This window comes from Ovis canadensis, chromosome X (genome assembly GCF_042477335.2).
Source record: "Ovis canadensis isolate MfBH-ARS-UI-01 breed Bighorn chromosome X, ARS-UI_OviCan_v2, whole genome shotgun sequence".
Classification (NCBI taxonomy): domain Eukaryota; kingdom Metazoa; phylum Chordata; class Mammalia; order Artiodactyla; family Bovidae; genus Ovis; species Ovis canadensis.
In genome coordinates this window covers 130,819,434-130,839,630 of record NC_091727.1, presented here as the reverse complement: position 1 = coordinate 130,839,630, position 20,197 = coordinate 130,819,434, and the positions used below count along the sequence as shown (strand labels likewise).

At 37.1% G+C, this 20,197-nt stretch overlaps 1 protein-coding gene across 1 annotated transcript in view; it reads left to right on the top strand.

Moving 5' to 3' along the window:
* The window catches only part of RNF128 (ring finger protein 128), a 63,174-nt gene that overhangs the window by 31,861 nt on the left and 11,116 nt on the right, over positions 1-20,197 (top strand). The window contains exons 3-6 of the mRNA XM_070292165.1: positions 11,853-11,924; positions 15,577-15,659; positions 18,589-18,685; positions 19,482-19,650. Of these exons, the coding sequence (XP_070148266.1) occupies positions 11,853-11,924; positions 15,577-15,659; positions 18,589-18,685; positions 19,482-19,650 (421 nt within the window). The remainder of the gene's footprint in view (positions 1-11,852; positions 11,925-15,576; positions 15,660-18,588; positions 18,686-19,481; positions 19,651-20,197) is intronic.

Sequence of the window (20,197 nt, the reverse complement as noted above, 5' to 3'; positions counted from 1 at the left end):
AAAAGAACTTCTTTTGATCCCAGGCCAGAAAACTTGGAGTTAATTCTTTATTCTTCTCTTTCTCTCACTTCCTGTATAACCTCTGTCAGTAAGTCCTTTGTTTCTACCTTCATTGTATATCCAGGATCTGATTACTTCTTAGCACTTCCTTTGCTTCCACTCTGATCCACACCACAATCGTTTCCTAACCTCCTCTCCCTCTCAAGAATTCTAAACACAACAGCAAAGCAGTGTGCCATGTCTCCAGAATGCTCACTAGGGATTTAAGGCTTTCAGCTGATCACATAGTGGGGGGGAAGATTATATTTTATATGTACTTAAAAGTTTCTCCAAAGACAGATTCTGACCATTTCATGAACTTTTTCTCCAATAAGCAAAGATTAACCCAATTTATTTGAGAGTGGGGGAGCAGTGAGGATTTCTGGACAGCAAGAAAATAAGCATAGGAATAGATGAAAAATTAAAATCTTATTATAAAACCCTTGTAAAGATGTAGACACCAGCATAAGGTAAGGAGTGATGATTTTCTCAGTTTTTAAAGTTAATTGACTTCTGTGCTTCTCTTTAAAGAAGCAGCTTATCACATTGGTTGCAGGTTCAGCTTGTTACTAGTTGTGGTCAAAAGGATGCTTAAAATTCCTGTGCCAGACGATTCAGTAGTCTCACACTGTGTCAATATTTGACATTTGTATATTGTGCTGGTTTTTATCTCTGAGATTGGAAAGAAAGTGGTGTCCAGTATAATGAGCTATTCAAAGGTTATAGTTACAATGAGAAGAGTGTTTGGTTTGTGAATGTTCACAGTGAGGTAAGTATTTCTGTTCTCCAAGTGCTATGTAAAGTCTATTAACACGGCACTAAACCCCATAAGCAAATAATATAGTTCATAAAGAACTACCTGGTGTTGCATAAGCTACATTGATATTTAACTCTGATCTCATCACTTGTTTAAGTAGTTTTCATAGTTTTATTTCTTAAAAAAGTTAACTTCTGTACAAATAGTTAAGAATAGCATTAAAACTTCTCACCTTTTAGAGAAGGCTTTGAGAGGTCTTTCACTATTTAATGGGCTATATCTGATTATTCTTTGGTGACTAAAAGATTAAATATATGAGACTGATGATCCCTTTTGCTTACATATACTTGAGAGTGCTGAAATGTTATTTACATGTTATTTAATTTTCATAACTTCCTATTCATTTTTAAAATGTAGAGCTTGATGCATATGATAGTTATAACTATCACTAAATATTTGACTGCATTATCTCCACTTCACTGGTCGAAATGGTGCTGAAACTGAGCCATAAAAATTTACCTTCATTAAAACATTAGGAATTGATTAAATTATTTAGTATATCTTCCCTCTGAACCATTTTGACACATAGCAGATAATGTGAGGCAAATCGATAAATGTATAACCATAAATTTGATGACCAAAATGCCAAAGTATATTGGATAGCATGTAGTGGTTGTATGCCTGACAAACCACAGTATGCTGTGTCAGAACACACATTATCCCTGGTTTTGTGGATGGAAAGCTTTTAAACAAGATGAAAAGTATCAATGGGTTGTGAATGAAAATAACATATTAGGCATTATATGGTGGATTCAGGGAGAAGGCAGTGGCAACCCACTCCAGTACTCTTGCCTGGAAAATCCCATGGATGGTGGAGCGTGGTAGGCTGCAGTCCATAGAGTTGTGAAGAGTCAGACCCTGAGCGACTTCCCTTTCACTTTTCACTTTCATGCATTGGAGAAGGAAATGGCAAGCCACTCCAGTGTTCTTGCCTGGAGAATCCCAGGGACAGAGGAGCCTGATGGGCTGCCATCTATGGGATCGCACAGAGTCAGACACGACTGAAGCGACTTAGCAGCAGCAGCAGGTGGATTCATGTTTTCACTGGGGACCACCCTAACCTAAGACAAGAAAGAGTATGGAAAACCTTATGGCATGATCAGACTAAACTGAATTTGGGAGTGACCACTATACACATGACTCTGGCTTGGGATTCCCTCTATTTTGGGGATACAGTGCGTGCACCTTAACCTTGTTCAAGGAATCAATACTCAATGGAAACAAGATACGTGTTGGGTTAAACATCGGCCAGTGAAACCAAAGAGGGCTCTAGGTGAAATAGAAGCTTGTCTTGGTTTAATGGAACAAGCTGAATTCACTTTTAGTGAAAAGTGTCTTTCAGAAGAAAAGAAACTAATCTGACATAGACGAATTGGTCGGAATCATCTTCCAAGAGCAAAGAAAAGAATGGGAATCTACTTGGAAAGATGATAAAGACTTGGTAATATGGTCACACAGAGCCAATAATAATGCTAGAGAGTGCTAGCATTCAGCACTGGGAAAGAGCATATACTCTGACACGACTGGGTCTGTTAACTATTTTACTTTGAATGGAGATCCAAGTAGTCATGGGGTAATGGCTTTCCATTTTTACTTATGGAAGTTGAAGAGCATCTTTGAGACACATGCAGATCCTCAAGCTTATGGAAATTTTCTGGGTGAAATTGTAACTTATATTACTGATCTCTGACTTTTACCAAAGGATGGACCAATGAGATGAGGTGTAGGAATAATGCTGAATGATACACATGTTTTCCCCATGGAAGGGAGACGGTCTTGCTGCACAACAGTCAGTGGGAAAACTGTATAATAGTGTGACTTGAAACAAATGATGGGCTTTGTCCTCAGCTAACATGGAACCTAGAAATGACATCATCACTGGTAATAACACTTGTCCATGATATCTGATATGTGGGCAAAGAACAATTATTCTAGGAAGATTTAATAAACACTTCTGTGATACTTCCCAATTTCTTTTGTAACCAAATGAAACTGTATCATAACTATATTGTGATGGTGTAATACTGGTATTGTTGGTAAGATTCACCTGCCTTATATAAACAAATTTTATGATAATCAAATGTATTGGGAAACTGAACTAAAACCTCCCAGCATGTGATGTCAATGGAGAGTAACTAGCCTGAGGAAGAATTAGATGTAGTTCATTACTTTAAATAGCTCTGTACAAGGTTATCACCAAGTTCAAGTGGCCATAGATCAAGGGAGTAAACAGATAATTAAATTGTTACATCAATATAAAGATGTCTTAAATGGTCTTACTATTACTAGAAGAATAATTTATTTGAGCCTATTTTCATCCTTCATTGCCTTCTGCAAGTATTAGATACGGTTATGTTGCTCTTGCTTAGCTTATATATAAACGCTATACTAATTGTAAAAGCCCAAATATGACTATTTCATTGTTAAAAAGACCTTGATTAAAAGAGAGGGAGTGGATTGTAAAGAGACAATACAATAGATTTAGTTGCTTACTCCTTGGGAGTCTCCCAGGAAATCATGCTTGGCCCTTAGCCAACCCTGGGAAAATGATCCTCAAGGTGGTTTTATTTTGTTTGTTTTGTTTGATTTTCTGTTGTTTTTTTTTTTCACTTTTATTGAGATATAATTGACATAAAGCTCTGTGTAAGTTTAAGGTGTACAACATAATGATTTGACTTACATACATCCTGAAATGATGACCACAGCAGGTTTAGTGAACATCCGTCATCTCATGTAGATACTCATTAAAGAGATAGAAAAAAACATTTTTTTTTTACTTGTGATGAGAACTCTTAGGATTTGCTCTCTTAATAACTTTCAATTATAATATATAACTGTGTTAATTATACTTGTCATATAGTACATTATATCCCTAGTACATACTTATTTTATAATTAGTAGTTTGTAGCTTTTGAGTACTTTTATCTAATCCCCTCTCCCCCCAGTATCTGCCTCTGGTAGTCACAAATCTGACCTCTTTTTCTATAAGTTTGTTTTTGAAGTATAATTGACCCATAGCACTATGTTAGTTCCTGGTACGTAACACAATGATTTGATATTTCTGTGCATTTCAAAATGATCACCATGATTGTATAGTTGTTACTTGTCACCATAAAAAGATACTGAATAATTATTGATGGCTTCCAGATGGCGCTAGTGGTAAAGAACCTTCCTGCCAATGCAGGAGACTTGAGTTTGATCCCTGGGTTGGGAAGATCCCCTGTAGAAGGAAATGGCAATCTACTCTAGTATTCTTGCCTAGAGAGTTGACTTAGCATGCACACACTCATAATTACTGACTATATTCCACACACTGTGCATTTTATACCTGTTACTCATTTATTTTGTAACTGAAATTTGTACCTCTTTATCTCCTATATACAGTGAAATATTATTCAGCCATAAAAAGAATGGAATCTTAACCACTTGCGACAACATGAATGGACCTAGAAGATATTATGCTAAGTGAAGTAAATCAGGCAGAGAAAGACAAATAGTGTATGATTTCACTTACATGTGGATTCTAAAGAACAAAACAAATGAACAAACATAACCAAATAGGCACAGAGTCATAGATACAGAGAACAAATAGGTGGTTGTCAAAGGTGAGGGGGATCCGGCTGGGGGGCAGAAATAGATGATGGAGATTAAGTGGTATAGACTTTAATTTACAAAATAGATTAGTCAAAGTGTTCTTTATGTGAACGGTTGATGATTTTGTTATATACATCTGAAGCAATGGACCATGTTGTACCAGTTTGTCATGGGTGCTTGGCATAATAATCAAGATAAATAATATGCACTTGGCTTCATTGTTGGGGTCCTGAGTTTGGGGCAGCATGGCCTACTGCTAGCAGAATTATGTAGTGACCAGTCAGTTCCCCATCTAAGCCTCACATCCTGAGATTCAAATTGGCTTCCTGAGCAGAGATCTGTCACATGTGTCCTTGAAGTTTGCTGCCAAAGAGATAGCACTCCTGTGTGGTCTCAGATGAGGAAGAACTTAGCTACATTAATATCTTAAAATTTGTCCTTGAACTTAAAGCATGACTAAAAATATCTGAAACATTTCTAGTCGGTCACATTAAGTTTTCTCTGCTCTCCTAGTATATGAAATTAACTGGAAGACTTACCAGGTGTCTGCATACTGTACCAGTATCTATCTATCTATCTATCTATCTATCTATCTATATAGATATCTATCTATAGAGATATATATGTTTATAGTGGGTGCATTTGTATGTGTCTGTTCCTGCTTAAATTTGAGGTTTAGAACCCTTTACAAAACTACTGGTTTGGTTCTTACATGAGAAGAGCAGATTAAACAAATTCTTATCTGAGTAGGACCTAGTTTTATAGTCTTTCTGTGATTTTCTCATTGAACAAAAGGAAGCTCTTACAATGAGTCTCTCAGGACTTAAAAAAAAATATTCACTTACTATAATAAAGGTTTTGATTGTGTCTTTGAAAAAATGCTATAATCTGAGTCATAACCTATCCCCTGGGTCAAATTCCCCCTTTTCTCAATGCTCTTCCTTACAGTGTATTTCTTCACACTGTTCACAGGGATCATCTTCATGCAAATGATCTGTACTCGTATTTCTGTAATTCCATAGACTTATGGGAAGCTGTGTTACAGTCTGCAGCTCCTCTTTCCTTTAGGAATCCTCCCATTCAAATATTATACATAGGGGTGTCTTTGCTTACTCCTTTTAAAAATTATTTTTATTTATTTGGCTGTGTCAGATCTTTGTTGCAGCATGTGGAATCTTCAGTTGCAGCATGCAAACTTTAACTTTTCAAATTGAAGTATAATTGACATACAATATTATATTAGTTTCAGATGTATGACACAGTGATTCGATGCATAGGTTTTTGATTGGGGAACAAATAGATTTCTCTCAGTTCTCATATATCAAAATAGCCACAACACTCAGATTTTGATTTTGTTCACAAGAATCTGAGTAAAAGAATCCTCTTACCATAATTCTTGATTTTAAGTTTTCTGTTTTATAAATTCTGAGCCAAATTTTTATGAAAGTTTTTATTTTTAAAAAAGTGGTGGCTTAAGAACAGGAAAATCTAGTTTGCTTATATCCATGTTCTTTTCTTTCTTTTATATACTCACCCTACCCAGCCCCCCATCAAGTAATTAGTTTTGACTACATGCCTAGTTATTTATGTGGGTTTCAGTTAAACTGAAAGCTGAATACCTTGGGGCCAAGAATCAGGCTGACAAATAACCAGACTAAAACATTTATTTCACTTAGTTCAATATAAATTCATAGGTAAAATAGGTAGAATATCTTTGTGTTCACTGTAATTTAAAAATTGAACATTGTAATATAGGATGAGAATTGCTGCAAATCTTCATTTTCGGCCCACTTAAAGTGTCACTCAGAACAACAACAAAAGAAACTGTACAGCTGAAATTCGTCAGTGACTAGAACCATCTCAGCTTTTGAATAATGACATTAAGCTTCTGTTAACAAAATTGGCCAACAACCAAGCTGCTTTGAATCAGTCTTCTACTCTGCCAAATTTTCTTAGACCAGGTATCTCTTAGAACTGGGGAAGAGGTGGGTAGAATATGTTGATATAAAATACTTGTTTAAGAGAGTTCCCCAAATCACAGTAAGTAGTCAAATGAAGAAGGATTTGAAGATTGGATAATAGCTGACTTTGAGGGGTTTTTTTCTTTCATTTATCTTCTTCACAAGGAATGTGAAGCCCTTTAAAGGCTTCTTTGCTGCTACACAATGGAGGCAGTGTACTATAGTGGAGAGATCATGGGCTTTAAAGCCAGATAGAACCTGGGCTTGAATTGAATCACAGCTCTGCAACTAACCAGCTGCCTGGCCTTTAGTCAAGCTTCAGGACCTTTTCTTGTCTATAAAATTTGGATATTAAAATGCCTATTCCATAAGGTTGTTACTGTTTAAACAAGATGGCACTTGTAAAACTTAGGGTTAAACCTGAGGCATGGCAGGAGTCCAATACATGTTCTCTAAACCTTTTTTTCCCCTCAAAATTGATTGAGTAGAGGCTTTTAATGAATAAAACTTAGATGAGAAAATCTCTTTTTCTAAATTCAAAAGCTATTCTTTGAACAAAGATTAAGCATTATGGGGATTTTAAAAAAAAATAATTAAGGCCCAGTCTTCCACCTACTCACAACCTACTAGGAGAAAAAGACACACGAATAATACAACTACAGAATATAAGAGGTGGAAACCACGTGCTGTTGGAATTTATAGGATAGGAATTCTGATATGATGGAGAGGTACTGAAAAGGTGTCCGAAGTAATTTGTGTAGCAAAGTAGATAAACTCTTGAAGTTCTGTTTTTTAAGAAGTAAAACATAAATTATAGTTTGCATTAGGCACATTGTCTTTAAATATTAAAGCATAAAGGGGGATCCAAAGGTTTGACTTAATATTATTCAAACGTGTTGTTTAGTTACTAAGTTGTGTCTGACACTTTTGCGACTGTAGCCCACCAGGCTCCTCTATCTATGGCATTTCCCAGGCAAGAATACTAGAGTGGGTTGCCATTTTTTTCTCTAGGTGATCTTCCCAACCCAGGGATTGAACCTGTGTCTCTTATGTTTCCTGCATTGACAGGTGAATTCTTTACTGCTGAGCCACCAGGGAAGCCCAAAATATTGTTGTAACAATCCTATATAGGATTATTAGTATTCCTACTTACTGGTGAGGGGACAGAATTGGAGAGATATTTCCCAAAACGTTAATTTCTTAGTCATGTCCGACTTCTTGTGACCCCATGAATTGTAGCCTGAAAAGCTCCTCTGTCCGTGGAATTCTCCAGACAAGAATCCTGGATTGTGTTTCCATTCCCTTCTCCAGGGGATCTTTTTGACCCAGGGATTGAACTGGGGTCTCCTGCATTGTGGGCAGATGCTTTGCTGTCTGAGCCACCAGCGAAATCTCAATGTATTTAATGTATTTAATTATAAACTGTACTGTGCTGTGCTCATTCGTGTCTGACTCTTTGCGGTCCCATGGACTGTAGCCCACCAGGTTCCTCTGCCCATGGAATTTTTCCAGGTAAGGATACTGGAGTGAGGTGCCATCTCTTACTCCAGATCTTCCCAGCGCAGGGATTGAACCTGCATTGGCAGTCAGATTCTATACAACTACCGCCACCTGTTGTTGTTCAGTTGCTCAGTCGTGCCTGACTCTGCGACCCCACGGACTGTAGCACACCAGGTTTACTCTTTGTGTCTTACTCTTTGTGACCCCATGGACAGTAGCATGCCAGCCTTGCCTGTCCTTCACCATCTCCTGGAGTTTGCTCAAACTCTTGTCCATTGAGTCAGTGATGCCATCCAACCATCTCATCCTCTGTTGTCCCCTTCTCCCCCTGGGAAGCCCTTAATATAAACTACTTGGTCTTAATCTTGTTCTCGTATGTCAGTATTTAGAGGAATGGGCGCATCTTGGAAACTCCTCCTATCAATGTGACAGTGAAATATTAATATTTTGAGTGCTGATGGCAGTTTAAAAACCTTTATTCAGGTTCTAAAAATTGTGCTTCTTAACAAAACCACAAGTCACACCTCCGTATTGAAAGAAATATATTTTCCTTATAAAAGCTTGGTAGGAGTTATTGGAAACATTCAGATTTCCTTTCAAAGGCTTTTTAAAATCCTAGGGCTGCTTCCTTAAACACTGGTATATGCTGTGCTACAAAATCTTTTAGAGATCCTTCATAATCAAGTCCCTTGCTTAGGATATTTAAAGTTTGCTTTTGATCCCACCTCTCAAATTAATTTGCAGTTAGTCTTGGATATAATCAAAGTTGTATAGTTAGCATTCATCCCTAATGAACTGATAAGCACTAGCACTGGAGGCTCATGTATTTATATTTTGTTGAATATTTTGGAATGAGAAATCAAACTGTGCAGGCTTAATCATGTAAATACACTAGAGATGTATCACTTCCTTGTGAGTACATTTCCCCAGTTGTCGTGGAGCTGGCTGCTTAAACCTAAGTCAGAAGTGCTCTAAAGACAAAGTGCAAAATGGTTGTCAAAAACTTCTCATCAACTTTACTTTTTCCTTCTCTTATTTCACTTTCTCTTGTTTTCTCTTGTTGGCTCTGTTTTTGTATCATATGCATTTTTCTCTTCTTCATGTCGAAATAGCTTATGTTTTATAGGAAACGAAAGTAGTAATGCTTGGAAGTTTAGGCTGAGGCCAGAGCCCTGTGGGCATACTGCTTGTTCACTATAAGAACTGGCCACAATTTGCCAGACCATAGAATCTAGGAGTTGGTAAAACTTCAAATGATTTTGGATGGCTGTATTATAATGGAATCTTGGGGTATGAAGAGCAGACTTCCTGCACTAACTCTGTCGTTTAGAGGTTGCATTCCCTTTTGGACAAATTATTTTACTTTTGCAAGCCTCCATTTGAATGACATTAAAATAGAGATATTGTCTCCTTTAGGGGCTATTGTGAGGATTAAGTGAGGTAATAGATATCACAAATAATTTTAAATTATATAAAAGGTATTTTCTAAGTCTCCTGTAAATGTGCTATCATAACTTCCACAATTTAAAAAAAAATAAAAAAGAAAGAAAAAACAAACTAAAAAATTTTTAAATAATTATATAAATATAAGGAAGTAGTAGTACTAGCTTCCTACTTCAAGCCACAGTAAACAAAAGATGACTACCTTGATGTCATATTTAGGCTCAAAATTAAGTACCATCATAAAATTCCCCTTGTGAGTGAATTCCATGATTAAGTCTTCCAAACAGGGAGTGAAAGGGCTTCAATTATTCTAAGGGCTAGGCCTTCCTATTAACTGTTTCTATGAGCTATGTTTGCCTGTCAGATAACAATCTGAGAAGTTTCTGCTGCTACTGTGACAGCAGAAAAATACTTTGGCAGGAATCACCTTGGCATCCTTTCACAAAATGATATCTTACATAGGAGGCGGATTTGGGTATTAAGGAATAGCTTCACATACCTATACTCATGGATTATTCTCATCCAAAATATATTTGCTACAGACAGGCATAAATATGCTTATTGATGAAAATATTTTATATTTTCATTTAATAAACATTTTATTGAGTGTCTGCTATCAGCCAGACATTATGCTGGATACTTTACTTACATAGCTTTCCTGGTGGTTCAGATGGTATAGAATCTGCCTGCAATGTGGGAGACCCGGGTTTGATCCCTGGGTTGGGAAGATCCCCCTGGAGAAGGAAATGGCAACTTGCTCCAGTATTCTTGCCTGGGAAATCCCATGGACAGAGCAGCCTGGTGGGTTACAGTCCATGAGATCACAGAGAGTGGGACACGACTGAGTGACAAACACTTAAATTATCTCTAATTTTCATATAGCCTTGATGTCCACTAGGGGGTCTCCCTGCTGGGGATGGAGGTACATACAGGGGGATGAGGAAGCTGTTGACATTCTCACAGACTTCTGGTTCTACCCATCTACTTTTTGCTGAATTTCTCTAAGTTTGTTCATTTCACAATACAAAATAGGAAGATTGCTTATCATCTTGCCCTGCTAAACATGCTATCTCTCTATTCCACACAGCATCCACCCAGGCATGAAACCTGGCCTCTTCTTCAATTTACACATATATTATCTTTTCTTGAGGCATTCATATATGTGGTAGATTTTTACTGAAATAGAAGGAAGGTTTATTTGTGGCATCACAAATAATTTCAAATTAACACTGAATGTCTCATACTACCTGGCTTTCTCCCCACCCCCACCCGCCAGTGCATCCCACACAAAGAGATAGTCTCTCATTGATTCCTTTCCTTCTCACTTTTCCCTCGCCTTTTAGATTTCCCCCATACTTTTTTAAATTTAATTTTTAAATTTATTTTTATTTGAAGGATAATTGCTTTACAGTGTTGCATTGATTTCTGCCCTACATCAACATGAATCAGCCTTAGGTATACATAGGCTCCCTCCCTCTTGCACCTCCCTCCCATCTCCCACCCCATCCAACCCCTCTAGGTTGTCACAGAGCAGCAGGTTGAGCTCCCTGTGTTAATACAGCAACTTCCCACTAGCTGTTTGTTTTGCACATGATAATATGTATACATTTCAATGCTACTGTCTCAATTTTTCCCAGCCTCTCCTGCCCCCGCTATGTCTATAAGTCTATTCTCTATGTCTGAGTCTCTATTCTTCCCCTACAAATAGGTTCATTGGTACCATTTTTCTAGATTCCATATTAAAACCTCACTTTTGATTCAAATATATACATATGTGTATATATGAATAGATAGATATAAATGTAATATTTTAGTCCTTATTCCCTAAATGAACCATGGACTTGCCTTTGCATATCCAGACTCATCTAGGTATATGTTAAGTGAAATAAACCAAAAACTCTCAGAATCCACCCACCTTACAAGGCAGTAGTGGTTATAAACAGCAATTTTTTCCCCCTGGTACTGAATAACACTGGAAGGATTGATGTTGCCCTAACTTTATAGATGAGTAAACAAGCACAAGAATTTAATGACTTGTCCAGGATTTTTCATTTCATGAGTGACAAAGTCAGAGTTTGAATCTAGGTTCATTTGACTCCAAATCCTATGCACTTTCTACCAAACAAGACACTATTCAAAAAAAAAAAAGAGAAAGAAATTGGAAAATATGTACTCTAAGACCTTCTGGGCTTTTGAAAATAGGAAAACTGCTTTGAAAATTCATAGCATCTGAATTCATTTGAAATAGGGACATAGAGCTTTATCATTGTGGCCCAAAGCTGCTGTTTAAGAAGGTAGGAAATATAAGGTTTCAGTAATTTTAAAAATTCCTGTTTGATATGAGATAAATGGACATTTTTTATGGTTAATTAAATTGTGCCTTTCAGCATTTACTTATACACTGACTTTTACCTTATAAATATTTATTAATCCTCTCTAACTCTTTTATCATATTTGTTTAAATTTTTTTTTCTAATACATGCTATTTTTTATTACAGAGACAGTTAAAGGCAGATGCTAAAAAAGCTATTGGAAGGCTTCAACTCCGTACACTGAAGCAAGGAGACAAGGTGCATTTATGACTTTTAAATGCTATTTTTTTAAAGCAGTGCTACCAATCCATTTTTTAAAGTTCATGTTCTTCCAAAGTATGATTTTAGTTGGAATTTATAAATATAACTGATTTTTTAATCTATTTAATGCTGGAGGTTGGCTGAATAATGATCCCCAAGGACATCTAGGTTTTTTTTTTTAATCCCTGGAGCCTGTAAATGTTATCTTATATGGCAAAAAAGACTTTGCAGATGTGATTAAGGTAAGGATCTTGAGATGGGAAGATTATCCTAGATTATCCAAGTGAAAGTGAAGTCCCTCAGTCATGTCCGACTCTTTGCAACCCCATGGACTGTAGCCTACCAGGCTCCTCTGTCGGATTTTGCAGGCAAGATACTGGAGTGGGTTGCCATTGCCTTCTCCAGGGGATCATCCAAGTGGGGCCTAAATATAATCACAGTGTTCTTATACGAGGGAGGAAAGAGGAGATTTGACAGTGAAGTAGGAGATGTGACAATGGAAGTAAGAGATTGGAGTGGTACAAGAAATGGTCCATGAGCAATAACACCCAGAGTATAAGTTTGTGTCATTTTAAGCCACTAAGTTATTGTAATTTGTTATAGCAACAACAGAAGATCAATATAGTACTTAAGTACAACTTTACTTGAACATCAATTTTCAGATTCAGCACAGTTGAAAAGTACCATTGATGTTTAAAACCCATATAAAAAATTGCTATAGAGGTTTGTACTACAATGAAATTATAGCTATAGAACTTAACTGAAATAGAAAAAAAATACCATCTATAATAGCACCAAAACCATTGTATACTTAGGTATACATCTTATAAAATATGTATAAGATCTATATGCTGAAAACTGCAAAATATCAAAGAAAGAAAAAAATCAAAGAAGACCTAAAGGAATGGGGATATACCATGTTCATGAGTTAGAAGACTCTTCCCAAACTAAAGATTCAATACCGTTTCAATCAAAATATTAGTTGCATCTTTTGTAGAAATTGACAAGTTGATTCTGAGTTTGTTTGGAAAAGCAAGAGAACTAGAATAACCAAAATAATTCTGATAAACAACAAGTTTGGATAACTAATGTTTCCTGATTTGCATAGTTTTTTTTAAAGTTACAGTAGTCAAGAAGGTGTGGTATTAGGAAAAGGCTGGACCTTTAGATCTTTGGAACAGAAGAGACAGTCCAGAAATAGACCTACACATATAAGATCAATTGATTTTAGACAAAGATGCAAAAGCAGTTAAAAAGAAAAGGACAGCCATTTGTTGGCTCAGCATAAACAATGACTGAATATCCATATACAGAAAAAATGAAAAATGAACCTCAGCCCATGCTTTATACTCTCTGTAAAAATTAACTCAAAATGGACCACAGACTTAAATATAAAACCTAGAACTATGAAGTTTTATAAGAGAACTTTGAAAAAAAATATCTCTGTTGCTTGAGTTAGGCAAAAATTATTTAGATATGATACCAAAAACAAGTCCATTAAAGAAAAAAATGAGAAATTTGACTGTTAAAATTAGCTTTTGCTCTTTGAAAGACACTGTTAAGATACTGAAAAGATGAGCCACGGACTTGGAGAATATATTTGCAAATCCATATCTGATAAAGGACTGTATCCAGAATATATAAAGAACTCTCAAAATTCAACAAAAGAAAAAGCAACCTAGTGTAAAAATGGGCAAAACAGACATTTTACCAAAGAAATATATGGTTGGCAAAGAAGCACATAAAATGTTGCTCAACATCGTTCATCATTAGGGAAGTGCAAATTAAAACCGCAGTGTGATACCCACAGCACATTTATTAGAATGGCTAAAACCAGTTGAACCTACAATACCAATAGCTGGTCAGATGTGGAACAGCTGGAACTTTCATGCGTTTGGTGGTGAGAATGCAATATACAGCCAGTTTGGAAAGTGATTTGGCAATTTTATGAAGTCAAATATACATTCTCCAAAGAACCCAGCAATCTCACGGCTAAGTTTTTACCCATTCATGCTTGTTCAGAATTGTTCAGGGAAGCTTTACTGATGATTACCCAAAACTGAAAAGAAGCCAAATGTCCTTCAAATGGTGAATGGATAAAAAACTGTGGTACATCTATATTAAAGAGTACTACTTAGCCATAAAAACAGCAGAACCCTACTGATGTATTCACCAACAGGGATGAATTGTAAATGCGTTAAGTAAAAGAAGCCAGACTCAAAGGCTATATAATACACAATTCCACTTATAAGATACCCTGGATAAGCCAAAATAGAAGGCACTGAAAAACAAATCAGTGGGTAACAGAAGATAGAGGTAAAAGGAGGGGGTTAATTACAAAGGGATATAGAGGAATTTATTGGAGTACCAGGACTATCCTGTGTCTTGATTATGGTGGGAATTAAGTGACTGCATGCTTCTCCAAACTTGCAAAACTGTTTACTCAACATTTAGAATGAATTTAACTTCATGTGAATTATACCTTAATTTTTTTAATGGAAAAACATAGCCAAAGAACTTATACTGCTGCTGCTAAGTCGCTTCAGTCATGTCTGACTCTGTGCGACCCCATAGACAGAAGCCCACCAGTCTCCCCCATCCCTGGGATTCTCCAGGCAAGAACACTGGGCTGGGTTGCCATTTCCTTCTCCAATGCGTGAAAGTGAAAAGTGAAAGTGAAGTCACTCAGTCGTGTCCGACTCTTAGCGACCCCATGGACTGCAGCCTACCAGGCTCTGCCGTCAGTGGGATTTTCCAGGCAAGAGTGCTGGAGTGCGGTGCCATTGCCTTCTCCGAAAGAACTTATGGCACTGAGTAAATTCTAAAACCAAGAAAAAGTTTACGTCAGTGCTACATGTTTCTCTTTATACTATTCCTCTTGGGTTGACTTTATTCTTTTACATTTATTTATTTATTTCTGCCATGCTACATGGCTTGCAAGATCTGAGTTCCCCGACTAGGAATTGAACCCAGGTTATGGCAGTGAAGAGTTGACTCATTGGAAAAGACCCTGATGCTGGGAGGGATTGGGGCAGGAAGAGAAGGGGATGACAGAGGATGAGATGGTTGGATGGCATCACTGACTCGATGGACATGAGTTTGGGTAAACTCCAGGAGTTGGTGATGGACAGGGAGGCCTGGTGTGCTGCGATTCATGGGGTTGTAAAGAGTCGGACACAACTGAGCAACTGAACTGAACTGAACTGATGGCAGTGAAAGCCCAGAATCCTAACCACCAGGCTACTCAGGAATCCTCTGCTTTTACTTTTTAAATTCTAAGTATTTTATTTTCTAATTTCAATTACATAATACACAGTGTTATCAACTCTCATCACCATGTATTATATTAGATCTTCAGACCTCATAGTTGAAAATTTGTACCCTTTTACTAACTTCTCCCTATTTTCCCCACTCCTTAGCCCTTGGAAACTACTTTTCTACTCTGTTTCTATAAGTTTGGCTTTTTTTTAAGATTTCAGTTAAGTCTAGATAATTTTAAATTTTTTATTGAAAGTCATTTTAGTAATATGATGCTCCTTCTGTAGGAATTTAAGTAATGTATTAAATACATGTATATTCTGATCTTGCTCTGTAGTTTAGTGTATTTTTCTTATCCATCAGAATAACAGTAGTAACTCTTTGCTCTTAGGAAATTGGCCCTGATGGAGATAGCTGTGCCGTGTGTATTGAACTATATAAACCAAATGATTTGGTGCGCATCTTAACCTGCAAGTAAGTTTGATTTTCTTTTATGTTGTTAAAAAATAGCTGATTTACAAAAATGATTATAGTGCAGGAAACTATTTTGAATGTCTCCAAATAAAGAAAGTGTTTGTTTTTAACTTCTTTTCACTCAAATACAGATGATTACTTTATTTTTAATATCATTGGAAATAGTATAAGGCTAATTATATGAAGTTTCCATAATCTGGTAATTTGGAAACTACCTCTGTAAAAAACTGAGAACCTAGCTAGCACCACTGTTTATTGTGTGTGTGTGTGTGTGTGTGTGTGTGTGTGTGTGTAGCCAGCTTGTGCGGTACTGGATAATTTAATTAAAAAGACTTCTGCCCATCCTGTTGAGAAAAAAATGAAATCAATTTATGAGCACCTATTTGGAAGTCTTCATTAGCTTCTCATTATCCATCTCCTGGAAGTTATTCTTAACATTCTTCCTTTTTGCTATTAAATAATGGTATTCTTGGAATTTGTCACATTTCCTAAATTATCAGAATTATTTTGAACTCAATACTTTTGTCTATATTATAAAGAATGACTGACTAACTGTACCATTTTATAGTTCAGTTCAGTCGCTCAGTCACGTCCAACTCTTTGCGACCCCATGAGTCGCAGTACGCCAGGCCTCCCTGTCCATCACCAACTCCTGGAGTTCACTCAAATTCACGTCCATCAAGACAGTGATACCATCCAGCCATCTCATCCTCTGTCTTCCCCTTCTCCTCCTGCCCCCAATTCCTCCCAGCATCAGAGTCTTTTCCAGTGAGTCAACCCTTTGCATGAGGTGGCCAAAGTATTGGAGTTTCAGCTTTAGCATCATTCCTTCCAAAGAACACCCAGGACTGATCTCCTTTAGAATGGACTGGTTGGATCTCCTTGCAGTCCAAGGGACTCTCAAGAGTCTTCTCCAACACCACAGTTCAAAAGCATTAATTCTTTGATGTTCAGCTTTCTTCACAGTCCAACTCACATCCATACATGACCACTGGAAAAACCATAGCCTTGACTAGATGGACCTTTGTTGGTAAAGTAATGTCTCTGCTTTTGAATATGCTATCTAGGTTGGTCATAACTTTCCTTCCAAGGAGTAAGCGTCTTTTAATTTCATGGCTGCAGTCACCATCTGCAGTGATTTTGGAGCCCCCCAAAATAAAGTCTGACACTGTTTCTACTGTTTCCCCATCTATTTCCCATGAAGTGATGGGACCAGATGCCATGATCTTTGTTTTCTGAATGTTGAGCTTTAAGCCAACTTTTTCATTCTCCTCTTTCACTTTCATCAAGAGGCCTTTCAGTTCCTCGTCGCTTTCTGCCATAAGGGTGGTGTCATCTGCGTATCTGAGGTTATTGATATTTCTCCCAGCAATCTTGATTCCAGCTTGTGCTTCTTCCATCCCGGCGTTTCTCATGATGTACTCTGCATATAAGTTAAATAAGCAGGGTGACAATATACAGCCTTGACGTACTCTTTTTCCTATTTGGAACCAGTCTGTTGTTCCATGTCCAGTTCTAACTGTTGCTCCCTGACCTGCATATAGATTTCTCAAGAGGCCGGTCAGGTGGTCTGGTATTCCCATCTCTTTCAGAATTTTCCACAGTTTATTGTGATCTACACAGTCAAAGGCTTTACCATAGTCAATAAAGCAGAAATAGATGTTTTTCTGGAACTCTCTTGCTTTTTCCATGATCCAGCAGATGTTGGCAATTTGATCTCTGGTTCCTCTGCCTTTTCTAAAACCAGCTTGAACATCTGGAAGTTCACAGTTCATGTATTGCTGAAGCCTGGCTTGGAGAATTTTGAGCATTACTTTACTAGCGTGTGAGATGAGTGCAACTGTGCAGTAGTTTGAGCATTCTTTGGCCTTGCCTTTTTTGGGGATTGGAATGAAAACTGACCTTTTCCAGTCCTGTGGCCACTGCTGAGTTTTCCAAATTTGCTGGCATATTGAGTGCAGCACTTTCACAGCATCATCTTTCAGGATTTGAAACAGCTCAACTGGAATTCCATCACCTCCACTAGCGTTGTTCGTAGTGATGCTTTCTAAGGCCCACTTGACTTCACACCACTTGATCACACCATCGTGATTATCTTGGTCATGAAGATCTTTTGTGTACAGTTCTGTGTATTCTTGCCACCTCTTCTTAATATCTTCTGCTTCTGTTAGGTCCATACCATTTTTGTCCTTTATCGAGCCCATCTTTGCATGAAATGTTCCCTTGGTATCTCTAATTTTCTTGAAGAGATCTCTAGTCTTTCCCATTCTGTTCTTTTCCTCTATTTCTTTGCAGTGATCACTGAGGAAGGCTTTCTTATCTCTCCTTATTATTCTTTGGAATTCTGCATTCAGATGCTTATATCTTTCCTTTTCTCCTTTGCTTTTCACTTCTCTTCTTTTCACAGCTATTTGTAAGGCCTCCCCAGACAGCCATTTTGCTTTTTTGCATTTCTTTTCCATGGGGATGGTCTTGATCCCTGTCTCCTGTACAGTGTCGTGAACCTCCATCCATAGTTCATCAGGCACTCTATCTATCAGATCTAGTCCCTTAAATCTATTTCTCACTTCCACCGTATAAGCATAAGGAATTTGATTTAGGTCATACCTGAATGGTCTAGTTAGGGTATAACAAAAAAATCAAGATCCAAATTACTGTCCATGTTAGGTCAGGCAATATCTTAACTATTTTTTAAGTAAGTGGTATTGAAAATAGTTTTTATGAAGCTAGTGTAATGAGGCTTTTATATTTAAAAGTACTGTATTATGAAATTTCTAAATTTTGATTCTGTAATTGTGTGTTTTAAAGGGAAAAAAGTCATTTGTTAAAAGACCAAGTAAACTTAGAGAGTAACCTGTTAGTATATTAGGCAAAGTGTTGTTGCTATTTCACAACAGATAACCAATTTATATGTTTTTTCCTTCATTAGCCACATTTTCCATAAGACATGTGTTGACCCATGGCTGTTAGAACACAGGACTTGCCCCATGTGCAAATGTGACATACTCAAAGCTTTGGGAATTGAGGTAGGCATTGCTAAACTATTTATACAAAGGAACTTAAGCAGTGTGTTATTTATATATCTTAACCTTCAGGAAGTTATCATGCTATTTTTAAACTATACAATGTGCTAGACTTATAGGTTATACCAAAAATGGGAACTACTTATATCATAGTGACAGTGAGATGCCATGTTGGACCACCTCTATTTTCCTCCTTCTTCCCCCTCCTCAAATGTACTTATTATGTGGTCAGAACTTGAAGTGATAACCCCAGCTGACTTCTGATACCCCTTGTTGTTTTTTACTATCTTACTATTGCATTGCAACCAAACTTGTAGTTAAATGACCATGTAAAGTTTGAGAAAGTATAATAAATATTGAATTATATTTCATAAGTGAAAAAACTACCTGTTTCACAATATGCACAACAGAGAGTCAAGCTCAACAGAATCTTCCTGACTTGAGATATATAGATGACAGTGATTCTCAGTACTCCTAGGGGACAGCATAGGAATTTGTCTTTTGAGTGCGTTCCTTGTCTCAGGCATTATATTATGAAGTGTTCACCCAAATAAACATGTCAAATGTTTATTTGATGACAGTCTGCCTGTAACATCTTTCACCCCATTGGAACCTGTTAGTCCAGTGCTCTGGCTGGGACCAGCAAGAGATGTTTGTGATCATCAAAAAATGGATTGTAAGTTTCAAAAGTCAAGAAACCTTGCTCTAAGAAGTCACCTATGAAGAAACTTGGTAATAATATGTCAAGGAAAAGCATGTACTCTCAGAGCCTGTTAATGTGGTCAAATGCTTTCCACAGGTGGATGTTGAAGATGGGTCAGTGTCTTTACAAGTTCCTGTATCCAATGAAACTTCCAGTAATGCCTCTCCTCATGAAGAGGATAACCACAGTGAGACGGCTTCATCTGGATATGCTTCAGTTCAGGGAGCAGATGAACCACCTTTGGAGGAACATGCACACTCAGCAAGTGAGCACCAGGCTGAGGGGCCCCAAGTGCCCCACAAATGATCCGCTGGAGATTAGACACCCAGGCAGTGTACTCCTGTTTTTTAGCATTTATTCTGTTCATCCATTAACACAATTAACACATTCCAGGTTTTTTCTAGTGACAGTGATGCAATGCAGGATGCACCCCTCTTTTGACTTAATATACACATATTGAAATATACCTGAAACAGATGAAATGCATTAAGAATGGGGATTATTCACAGATGAAAAGATTTTTCATTGGAAAGTTGCTCTCCAATGCATTTAAGTGTTGATTTATTAACTTACAGAGGCTAAGGACAAGTTTTCAACTTTAGAAGCCATTCTTTATTGCATATCAACCAGAAATTATGATAAAGAAGTTATGTAATGATAAAATATAATTTAATTTCCATAACCTTGATTTATACACAACTTCTCCAGAACCACCCCCTCCTTTTTTTCCCAGATGGGAAACTGTGTTTTAAGAACAGTGTGCTGCCACCTGTTATTTGCCATGAAATGAACAAACTTTGGAAACTAAAAGT